This window comes from Electrophorus electricus, chromosome 12, assembly GCF_041902795.1.
Source record: "Electrophorus electricus isolate QZ-2024a chromosome 12, ASM4190279v1, whole genome shotgun sequence".
NCBI lineage: Eukaryota > Metazoa > Chordata > Actinopteri > Gymnotiformes > Gymnotidae > Electrophorus > Electrophorus electricus.
In genome coordinates, this window is record NC_137508.1 from 21362210 (window position 1) to 21375000 (window position 12791).

At 42.9% G+C, this 12791-nt stretch overlaps 1 protein-coding gene across 1 annotated transcript in view; it reads left to right on the forward strand.

Annotated features, from left to right (window-relative positions):
* The first annotated feature begins 1590 nt into the window (after positions 1-1590).
* The window catches only part of prkcha (protein kinase C, eta, a), a 21235-nt gene continuing 10034 nt past the window's right edge, over positions 1591-12791 (forward strand). The window contains exons 1-3 of the mRNA XM_035531380.2: positions 1591-2661; positions 9612-9675; positions 12659-12791. The exon at positions 12659-12791 is cut by the window's right edge and continues 21 nt beyond it. Coding sequence (XP_035387273.1) covers positions 2311-2661; positions 9612-9675; positions 12659-12791 — 548 coding nt within the window. The 5' untranslated portion in view covers positions 1591-2310. The remainder of the gene's footprint in view (positions 2662-9611; positions 9676-12658) is intronic.

Below are 12791 nucleotides of genomic sequence, written 5' to 3' on the forward strand. Positions count from 1 at the left end.
ATTATATATCATATAATTTATATATAATATATAATTTATATATATATATATATCGTCGCTCGTCTCGCTCCCGCGTCCATCAACTCCGCGATCGATTTCCACGCGCGAGGCGGGGCCTTCTCGTTGTGTCAAACAGGCATCATAAATCCCACTGAAGTCTCTGTTATGAGCTGAGACCATAACACAAGCGATTCTCCTGCATTTTCTCCAGGTAGAAGTATGCCAGGACGTATTGCTTCAGTTTTGATTCCTGAACCAAAGCATTTCCCCCCCAACAGTAGATCAGGAGAAGCGGAGCGTATGTACGAAGTGCGAGGACGCAGAGGTGCGCGACTGTGACCGGAGTGCGCGCGCGTTATTTCTCTCTGTCTTTCTGTCACACTCACTCACTCACACACCGTCTGACGCCTGCCTGCAGAACAGGGCACACCAGTCACCATCTGGAGCCAATTACGCCCTACCACACACACACACACACACACACACACACACACACACACACACACACACACACACACACACACACACACACACACACACACACACTCTTCTGTACTGATTTATACATATACGCTTATCTGCACGCTCTTCTCACTGACATATACGCTCTCTTATTGCTCACTTTTACTGATCTATGTATGCTGGTGTCCTCAACAGCTCGGCCTGGGCTCATTCTTCTGCCATTTCTCGCTCTCTCGCTCTCTCCCTCGCTTTCACTCACTTTACACTCTTACACATGCCTGACCTGCAGAACCTACAGCCCACTTTACTCACCCCTCCTCACACAAACAATTAATTAACTACAGCTACAGCAAAGCGTGCGCCAGAGAGGTGAAGACAGGGAGACATTATTCACGGGTTCATTACTCATTATTCACGGGTATGTGTGTTTAATCATAGAGTGTCACTACCCTCTGCTGGATGTATGGGGAATGCAAGCACGTTTTGCATGCCCTCAGGGGTAGATTGGCTGATTAATAAGAGTGTATTTTACAGATTAACTTTCACAGTTACTCAAATAAACTCCACCAATCCTCCGTGTGACCTAACTGTAAACTGTACGTCTTGGATTACAGTCGTTTCATAATGTAGTTTTGTTTTATGTATTTTTTTAAATTATTGTGGAATTGATAGCCTATTTGAGAGGAGAGGGGGTCTACAGCTCTAATGGTTACTGCGAAGTCTCTACATTAAAACCAGTTGGGGGGGGGGGCGGTCAAATCTGCATTTGTCTTTTAACCCACTGTTTTGTGGAAGGACCTGATCCATACGCACAGTGTGAAATAAGCACAGGTACAGACATTGATAATCAAATACATTTTAATTCTAATAATACACGTAATACACGTATAAAAGATCGTTTATTATTCTTATATTTAAAATTATACAATTAAAACCTCTGTTTTTATGAGCAAATGAGAAATGATAGATGTTTTAGTCTGGTAGAAGTTAAAACTGTTGGTAGCGCCAGATACTTTCAAACACCTCACTCGGACCAAAGTTGTTGTTTTTAATATTTTGCCACCAGAGGGTGGTGTGTTCGAGGGCCATAGAGGGGAAATAAGCATTGCAAACCGGGATCAGGGAAGCAGGTACACAAGTGGCTGTTTGGTAAAAGCCCTACTGCATTGGGAAAGCTCCGGGTGTCTGAGTCCTCTCAGCCGTGGGAAATATGTCAAGCAAACAAGGAGAGCACTTAAAGTCGGTAGGACTATGGTATGTCGCGAGTTATACCACGTAACATGCACTGAAATACACAGCAAAGAGGAAAATGGTCCTACGGAATGATCGGTGCGACGGTGAAGACCTGTGAAAATATCATGGCCAATTTTGTCATCTTTATCGCGGGCGCGGAAAATTAAGCTGCGTTCCGAAAAACAGCGCAACTTCTGAAAACATCGCTCAAAATAGTTTATGCGCTGCTGCAGCGCACACACAAGGCTTCGGTCATGCATCAGCACGGAATTAGCAGTCGGGCGTAAACTTGCTGTTTACTTGTACTTCCCCTTTCAGTGAATTCGTACAGATCCTTCCGCAAAGACTTCATGTATCGTCGCTTTGGTTTGCTAGGAAAAAAACTTGCGCAAGTCATTGGCTCTGCTGTTTAGTTTGATATCATTTTCCTGTACGGCATCGGCTGGATGGTAATCCGCGGTGTGACGGACGGCTACGGTTTCTTACCTGCACGGGATGAACGGACTGGAGTGCAGTGCCAGATGGCGTAACGGCAAGCAATTTCTTGTGAGCGTTACCTGTTCCCTTCGGTAAACGGACTCGTTTCTGAGTAGTCGCTAGGGAAGCACTAAAACGATGAAGTTTAGCGGCTATTTGAAGTTGCGCATCGGCGAGGCAGTGGACTTAAAACCCACGAGCACGTCCATGCGTCATGCCGTGATGTTCAACAAGGCGAGCCAGAACCTTGACCCTTACATCGTAGTGAAAGTGGACGAGTACAAGATCGGACAGACGCACACCAAACAGAAAACGAACATGCCAACGTACAACGAGGAATTCTCCGTAAACGTGAACGATGGCAAGCACGTAGAGCTGGCCGTGTTTCACGACGCTCCGATCGGTTACGACGATTTCGTGGCGAACTGCACCATTCAGTTCGACTACTTGATGAAGAACATAAATCTAGAAGAGACGTTTGAAGGATGGGTGAGTGTCTGAGGGCATTCCTCACCGTTCTTCCCTGTTGAACTGTGGCCATTGCTTGCTATTGATGTTAGTCTGATAGACAGATTGGTGACAATGATCTGTTTGGGTTATATAAAATGCAGAGTGGTTGCACAAGCGAGCACTGTACCTGTCACTTCTGAGTTTTCCAGCACGAAGTTAGAAGGAACAATTCTGGATTCAACACCGACCTCTAGATAAGTCAGTAACTCATCACACCACATCCGTGTGCATATATTAGAATGTTTTAGCGAGCGAACTTCTGCCAATGAAAGCAAGAGTGCTGGATGTGATGGTTTTATAACCCTCGAAAATCATGAATGACTTTCCCTGAAGAGCCCACTTAATCCTCGATCGTTTCGGGACACGACGCAATGAGCGCTATTATGTGCTCAGTGATAAGCGCAGTGATAAGCGCAGTGATCAGGCATAATGGGTCACTCGCTTTCGCTGAAGATTCTGAGTAGTCCTACACACACCTGAAAACGTGGGCTTACTTAGCTCTGTTAATCGGAGAGTGACGGAGGAGTCCCATCTGTGGTAAAAAAGAAAAAAAAAGTTTTGCTTATTAAAAAAAAATCTGCGACAGAAGAAATTATAGTAGCAGCTCAGAAAGACTCATCTTCCCAGTGTCATGTTCTCTCAGGTGCAGCTCTGCTAGAATTTCTAGAAGTCCAGATGAAAGTTGATAAAACGTTTTCTTTTTTTGTTGTATGTCTAAGGGTGTAGTTAAAGTTTATAGTTGAGAGCTCTATATAAGATTTATGAAGCGTTATCTTATTTACTCATTAATGTTCATTTGAGAGGTTCGATGCCTTGTAGGTGAAACAGTGTCAGTCTAGTTACTCTTGACGGCAGTGTATTTTTAACCTGTGTATGTTCGCTTGTTAAACGCGGAGATGAGTTGCCTAGGTGAATGTCACTTAAAAACCTAAGCCTGACATTATGCCTCAGACTAAATTTAGCAATACGTTTGCTGTTATATAGGGAGCATTTTGTGTATGTGTGTGTGTGTGTGCTTGAGTGCTCGATAGGGTAGGTGAGTGGGTGCTCACACGGGCTCAGGGAAGTGGTCACTGAGCAGCACACATTTTTTTTCCATGATGTGATTGTCTTATGATTTTGACTGTTCCACAACTAAAACGATTTCCCATCGACAATCCCTGATAAAGCATGCTGACCATTCGCATTAGATTAATAAGACGCCTGTATTTTGGGATCTTTATATTTTATTTGAACATGAACATTTAGCCTTTTTCACCTTTATAGTGTCAGGAAAACCCAATGTGATTCTTGGCGTCACTCTTCTGTAAGATCTTGCTGGAACTGGTGAATTTGAATAGGTTTAGGTAGCTCATTCCATTTGAAGGGGTACTGAACATGTCCCAGTCCCGTCCCTATCTAGCGTCACACTAGGGCTATGAGAAGCTGAGATCTTTGGTTAATTGAGCAGTGCTGCGTTGATGAGCCACAAAGAATTCAGTTCTTGATGATGCAGGTTTAAATAGCCATTCAGATATGGTCAAGGCCTAATCTGTACACTGACACCTAACTAATGTCCATCAGCACTGCTACCACTCGTACCACACTGGTGAAACAGACCCCTGAAAACCTTGTAACGGACCCATCTGCTGGTCAAACTCTGATCAAAATATCCTCTTTGGCAAACTTTCCCCGCGTGTCATGTAGCCCTAAATGCCAGATATGAGCTTCGGCCAGAGTGTGCCAGGGCTGCAGGTTGATATGAGACTTCAAGAAGCTGGACGAGAAGCAGTGGCCAAATTCAGGAAGCGCAGGCAGATAGCCAACGGACCATATTTAAGACTTCAGCTTCTCTTCATGGGTTTTTTAGCTGTTGGCACATATCTAAGTGTCTTCAAGAGGTGTCAGTGTGGCCTCTTACACACACACACACACACACACACACACACACACACACATACGCTCACACACACTGCTTTTTACAAAGTAATTTTATATTTCTTTAATGAAATCATAGAAAATTTGCCTTTGCATTAAGAGTGGTGTGCACTCTGCCCCTAACTGTGGCTGGCCGAGAGCTCATTCAGCAAATCAAGTATAATCACCAATAGCGTGCCCTCTACAGCGATCTCTGCAGAGCTCCGTGACCTGGCAGAGCTTTCTACTGAGTCTGAGCAGATTCACTTCAAAGACGTTCTGTAAGGGTTTGCTATGCTAAGAAAAACTAGGATGCTACTTCCATCATTTGGCAGATGCCCTCATCTAGAGTACCTTGCGTGTTTATCAGTATGAAGTTGTGCGCTCGCAGTATGATGCTGAATTGAACCTACGACATTAGTGCTGCCAACACCTAGTATTATTAGATCTACCAGTTGCAGGAGCTGCAGGAGCATGTGGTGGGGAGAGACGTACGCAGAATGGTCCCTCAACTAAGCCGCCATGTAATATTAGCGTGAATGAACATTAATACTTTTAGATTGTGCACATTTGCCCTGCACCTGGCACAAGTACTTAACTGTCTGTTTTGTATAGAGGAAGACCGGTAATGGTGACCAAGAGAATGTGAATGCATTAAATTTTTTTATATTTTACTCCGCTTTGCACTCAATGTAGTCAGTTTCTATCTGCTAGCTTGCTAACCTTCCCTGTCATTCAACACTTACCGACCCTGGAAGGTGCAGCAAGCAGTTGGTTTCTCTGAGCACGTTTTTTAAACCGCTCCCAACGCTGTGACACAGGGCAGCCGAACACACTCACAGGACGGCGCTACTGCCCCGGTCAGTAAGAGCAAGCACACAGATGTCCATGATTGGCCAGCGTTGCTGCAGTTGAATAAGGACAGAGTAACGCCATCCCACCCACCCAGAGAGCAACGCCAGTTTTGCTCTCTTGGACTCCCGGTCACAGATGACTGGCGTCATCAAGGTTTGAACCAGTGAGCACTTGTTGATGGGGGCTAGAATTTTTCATGGGCCCAGCCTTGACATGGAACCCCTTTGAGTGAGACCGAAACCCCTGAGATTGCAGCAGTGTGCAGAGCAGCAGTTTAATAAATTCGAAGGTGCTTCCAGAGATGATGTCATGTTCATTTTCCATGGCAAAAACTACTGAACTGGTCTTACCTGATGTGCTACTTTTGCCTTTTTCCTGTTTAACATATTCCCACAAGCATAACATTGCTAGCAAAATACTCGCTATGGTCATGCAAAATAACACTTTGTAACAACTGTTTACATTACTGGTGGCACTTTTCTAAGAAGCTAAATGAAACCGTATACCATATGAGGACTTTTCTTTGTCTCAAGTATGAAATAACTATATATTTATTAAATAACAGAAAAATTAAAATAGCTAATATATTATTAAACTCACTCGTTTTGAAAGGATTTGTGTTTCAGCAATTTAGTTCAGTTATAACAGCTGAAGTAACTATGTCACAAAAGTGACTTTTTTCAATACTTACACAGTATATCTTGTTTTTGTTTTTTTTTAAACTAAGCTTTTATATAATATGTTACTAAATGATTAAGTATTAAAAACAAATTAAGGCGGTTATATGTTAGTTACATGTAGTGTAATGTCTTAATGAAAGGACAAATAATCTAGACAGTAAATAATACACTGATGTTCACTATAGTAATGAAAGTGTAGTGTACATTAACTGCGGGCCTGTTGAAATTACAACAGGAAATTCTGAACAGGCATGCGAGAGTTTGGCTTTCTACACCAATAACTGTTGCTGGTGAATGATGAATTGCTATGGGTTGTTTAGACTTGTCAGCCTCGAGTCTTAAACTGTTGTCTCCTCAAAGGTGCAGAGCAGCGTACATCAAGCCCTGTGTGATGATTTCCCTGCTCTCATACACCTTATTCCACGCATCGCTTCAGTGCCAGGTTTAGTAGGTGTGTCGGGGGGGGGGGAATTCACCAGCCTAAGATACTCCGTCTCTCTAGGACTGCAGTTGGATGTCAGTCGGTGCCTTATGTAGTGGTTCAGGCCTGCTTCCCTGACTGAGACTTGTCCTAAACCAAAGACAGTAGGTCACCCCTGACATTCCAAGCTGGTGCAAGGCTAGGCTTGAAACATGTCCCTGGAAACTGGCCTGCATAAATTCTATCACTTGCACACCCATGTAATAACATAATTCTTAAATGAACTGTAATATTTTGACATTCTTGTAGTACAGCCTTTTCCCTTTTAAGGCGGCTTAACTTGCTTAACTTGCACGTGCATGCGCACCATGTGTTTGTCAGTGCAGCGTGTGAGGGTACATGGAGTGGGCGAATCGTAACCCCTCTAAATGCGGTGGAGCGAGAGAGGGAGCATCGTGGGTGGGGAGGGGTTGTTTCCAGCACTTCTCCACTTTGATGACTTTGGATTGGGAGCTGGTCAAGCTCCATGGTCTCTGGTGATCAGAATACTGAATCTCTCTGGCAGGTTCTTACCTTGAAGATATCATGGAAAGTTCCAGAGTGTGTTTTGGAGATGTGTGTGTATGTTTGTATGTATGAGTGCAACGTGTGCGTTTGTGTGCGTGTGCGTGCACGCATATACATGTGTGTGCATGTGTGCGTACGTATGTATGTAATGTACCTTGGGCATGCTGGGACAAAGTAACCTTTTTAAACAAGTTTACCTTCGTGTGTGTGTGTGTTTTGCAGTGTGTGAGTATGTCCTTAGCTGTGGCTGTTTTCTGTGAGGATTGTCTGTGGACTTAGCGGAGTTCATTAGAAAGTTGTTGTCTTGTTAGGATCAAAGGTAACTTTTTAAAAGAGTTTAATATTAATCTGTAACTCACCTGAAACTGATCCAACTGGGGCTCACCAATGAATCCAGCTTTGAGCTTTGTAGTATCTCAAATACTACCATCTGGGTACAATGAAATGAAGCAAAAATATTTTATATAATGCTGATTTGCGAATGGTAAAGTGCTAATGAGGTCCTGAGAGCACCTGGGGGTTACAGTGAGACCCAAATGCCGCAAAGCTGAGTCAAGGTCTGTGTGTGTGTGTGTGTGTACGTGTTTGCATACGCGTGGGTGCATTTGTCGGTATTTGAAGCAATGGTTAGCGGAATGTTATATATAGATTAAGATTGTAACATGTAGTGATGATTTTGACCATGGAAACTGCTCCCCTGATCCACTATAGCTGATCACAGAGAGCAGCTGTGTGTAATTGTGTGTGTGCGCGCACGCGCGTGTTTGGTTGGGGGGGGGGGTAGGTACAGGAAGTCTGTCTGTAAGGATGGCATTTACTGAATTAGTCACATTCCTTGGTCAGTCCTAGTTTATTTGTTGGAAAGAGTTGTAAGGCTGCAATGGTGGTCAGATGGTCAGAAAGAAACGAGACCCCCCCCCCCCAATCATATTGCTTATGTGCTAGTTTTACTTGGGATTTCAAGTGCTAGTTTTTACTTGATTTATGTTAAGTATGGGTGGAATGATACAAACAGATTTGATATGATTTTCAGTGCTGGGGGTCAAGATTCAATTTAGTGTAAATTGAATTCTGTATAGTCTTACATTAAAAAGGACTCAGAAAAATGCAAATTGTATGTCAAAACAAAAGACTGCAAAATAGGATGATAAGTGATCTTATAAAACTATAAATAATACAAACGCATACCTTCTTTAAAGAAATAGCCTTATATAGCATATCAAACCCTACAGTGAAGTATCGAAGATACAGTTTTAAATTTTGTTACACTGTTTTCTGTTGTGTTGATTTGGAGGGACAGTTTTAACCTTTTGATCCTACACACATGCTATGACACACAAAGGTTTGTGCGTGCACCCTGCAGAATTAGACTTCACACAAAGGAACCACTCGTTTACCACCAGATAAGCCTTTTCTGCTTCATTCTTGCTCGCTCTCTCTCTCACTCATCTCTCACTCTCATTTTATATCTTCTGCTTCTCTTTTCTTTCTCTCTCACTGTCTGTCTGCATCCTCTGTCTTTTTGTGTCTGGGCAAACGCTTCAGCCAGCGTCGTGTATCCAGAAAGTGGCAGTGTTTGTGTTTTAGATGCATTTCCTAGGACTAGGGATATGGCCATATTTTATAGTGTTTGATTTGTCAGCATCTTTGTGTTTTTACATCTGGATTAAATGTGCCAGATAAAAAAAAAAAAAAAATGAAATCTACAGTGAAGACATCTTCACATAGTGGAAACTTGATTTCTGTGTCACATGCAGTGGGAGAATGGATACCAAATGGAGAAGGTTACAGAATGATGACTGGGTCATTAACACGCAGTAACTGCTAGGCAGCAGAAAAGACCAGTGAAGAATCATTTCATCAGAAACGAATAATTTTGAGGAACAGCCTGTGTGTATGTTCACACTTGTTGGTACGCTCTGTCGATTAGCCCAGCTTTAGCACCTATGCTACTATTGCTAAGGCTGTATGACAGGATCAGGGATTGTAGCATGTGAACAATGAATGATTCTGAACTTAAATGGACTTTTGCTCCATTTAAGTTCAGAATGTTGGCTTCCTGATCAGGAAGTCTTGAGATGATTAGGCTGTAAAAACACACACTTACATTGCAAGTTACGCAGATAGGCTGATGATTAGTGTTAAATTTGTTACACACTGACCTGTAACACACAGAACTGGCCATGTTGAGTTATTTTGAGTAATGAATGTGGCTGTGACAAACGGAGTATGCACATGCTTCTCCCTGTCTCTCTCCAAGAGCAGGTAGTTGAACCAGTTCTGCCCACCACAGAATTCTGGGTAGTGATGTGGATGTGTGTGGCCTTATGTTGTTGACCAAAACTCTGCTGTGTGGCATTTTCTGAGGATGCAGATGTAACACTTAAACTATCTCCAAAAAAAACACTAAGCTTAATTTGAGATCCTTGGTTAAATAACTACTTACTGTGTGCGCGTGTGTGCGCGTGTGTGCGCGTGTGTGCGCGTGTGTGTGCGCGTGTGTTTGCCAGGTTGACCTGGAGCCAGAAGGCAAAGTGTACATCCACATCAATCTTAAGGGATCTTTTATTGATGGTAAGAATCTACTTCTTTCTCTCTCTCTCTCTCTCTCTCTCTCTCTCTCACACACACACACACACACACACACACACACACACACACACACACACACACACACACACACACACACACACGAGTTAACAGATCTTTAAATGGTCACGAAGAAGTGAAGCTATGTGTCTCCTCTTGAATTGTCTGCTTTATGAGAAGAATCCATTATTGCAGTGGTACAGATCACTGGACTAAGCCTGAGATTGTCAAATATATATATGTGTGTGTGTGAGAGAGAGCGTGCGTGCGCATTGTGTGTGTGTGTGTGTGTGTGACCTTGTGCGAATGCTTGGAGGTATTTGTAAGATTTACCAGGTGTCTCTGTACATGCTGGGAGAAGGTTTCGACCCACCACACACACACACACACACACACACACACACACACACACACACACACACACACACACACACACACACACACACACACACACACACACACACACACACACCTGTATAGGCTTTGCATAGTCTTCAGAGTCAGAAATATGTAATTAGCTGTGCAGCCAAGCTTGTCGAGAGAAAGACGCCCTTAGTGACTTCATATCTCTCTGTGTCTGTCTATCCACCTGCCTCTCTCTCTCTCTCTCTCTCTCTCTCAGATCTTGGATGGGTACAACTGATACAAATAGGGAATTGAACAATGTAGAGGCTGTAAAACTTAAAATTACAAGTTTAAAGTTAATATATTCTACACTGCAGCTTAGCGATTGGAACAAGGATAAAGGCTATAAGGCAATTACAGACAGAAAATTCATTGGGATGCTTCAGTCTTCCCTTGGTCTTCTAGATATTTGACTTGCTGTAATGCACCTGATTCAGCTAATATTTTGTTGGAAGCTGCACAGAGAACTAAACTACAAGGTGCCCTCTCTCGCTCACGCTCACGCTCACGCTTACACACACACACACACACACACACACACACACACACACACACACACACACACACACACACACGCACACACACACAGGCACTGTGAGGGGATGTGGGGCGTACTTCCTCTAAGCTATGTGGTTAGCAGGGCTAGCTGTAGATTGGCCTGAGATGTAATGCTAATGAAACAGCAAAAGGTCTACAGTGTGAGAGCTGTCTTTCGCATTCTCATTTTCTCTCTCGCACTCGTTCACACACACTCCTCTTACTCACTCTCAAACACTCCTCTCATACACCCCTCTCTCTCACATTCTTACTCTCCCTCTTTTTTCTCACTCACTTGCTCTTTCTACCACACACACACACACACACACACACACACACACACACACACACACACACACACACACACACACACACACACACACACACACACACATTTAGCAGATGCCCCTGTTCAGAACGCCTTACTTAAGTACTTTAGTTCTCTACTCAAAGTATCGTTAGCTAGCACAAACAGGTTAGAGTCCAAAAATACCTCTGAGATACTGCAGCAAATGTCAGTGCTTAACCTGGAACGAGAGATCAAGATATCTCTGTACATCTCACACCTGTCAGTTTTTTCTTGTTGACATTCTTTTTTCCCTCCCACGACTGCCTCCACTGGTCTCTCTCTCTCTCTCTAGCAAGATGCTGATATGGACATTCTGCTTGATGTGATCTGTGCAGTAGCAAATAAAGACAACACACTAATGTCTGTCATGGCAGCTAAAGGTTCATCAGTTCATTACAAACAGAGGTTTTTGAGGTTCGAATCTTAAATTCATTGTCATTAAAAAACGTGACCAGTCATAATATTTACTATTTGAGTTAATCTCACGCTTACTATAAGCACAGAAGTGTGTGGGCAGAGACATTTACAAGTCACTTTTTGACTCAGAGTCAAGTCACTGGATCAGAGCCTGAGTCAAGTCTCAAGTCCCCTTAGAAAACTTTTGTTTAGACTTTTGTTTAGAGTTTATAGTCTAATTTGCTAAAATGCATTATCAATTGCAAAACATGGAACAGTGTATGAAATCTAATGTTACTTTTACACTGGTCTGCAAACTAACATTAGTTAACAAGAAAATTGCAGTGGGATAATGGAGCATGTAGCTACAAATACTAGAAGTTGCTTAAAATTATATGGCGCTTACTAGAAAAAAAGTATTTATTAGCTATCAGTCTAGCTAACTAGCTGACTAACATATTTTTTTTTTTATCCCAACTACAAGCTAGCTAGCTAACATGCTTTCCGTCCATACCAGCCTTTAGGTGTGCCTTAATAAGATGCCTTATTAAATTTGATCTTATTTTGCTAGTGTCCTATATTTTGATACTGCATATAGCAAAGTCAAGTCCCAGTAAAATTGGTCTGACTGAAAGGTGATGATTAAAAGCTCGTTGTATACTCATACTGAATTTAACATCAGTGTGAGAACCGAGAGGTACATAAATAAATAAATTGCTGCACGTAACCATCTCAGAACTGACAGGTAGTGTGTGTGTGAAGCTTGAATGACAGGGTAGTGCAGGTGAATGCAGGGTAAAATCGTACTGCTTCAGGCTCAGATGACGCACACAAGACTATCCACCCATGACCTACACACACACCCTTCCCAGCAACACAACAGCTGGAGACTTAAGGCTCTTGGAGTTGGGCTTTTCACACTGATTATCTGATGTGCTGTTTTTCAAATATTTCCATTGGTCTAAATGACTACAGTGCTGCTGGATGGGCTATTATTGTTTTCTGTTCTACCATTCGCAACACCTTATTTTACTCATATTTATCAAAATGTGTTAAATATGCATAATGCATCGATTCCTGCGCTTGTGTATTATACAGATATATTTTATAATAAACAGATTCTCTAATCCTCTGTGAGTCCTGACTGAAACTTTTGAGACTGAACCCCCCCCCTCACACACACACTCCAAATCAATCTTCTGTGGGCATCATCATGTTTGAAATAGCTCACTAATGAAGCTGTAGTAGTGAGTTTCACTTCTCCTCATCCCTCTGTGGCAGATGATGTGGTGGGCAGCGTCCCAGAGTATAAGCAGCTGACCCGGAAACGTCAGCAGGCCGTCCGGAGGAGGGTGCACCAGGTCAACGGGCACAAGTTCATGTCGACCTTCCTGAAGCAACCCACCTTCTGTTT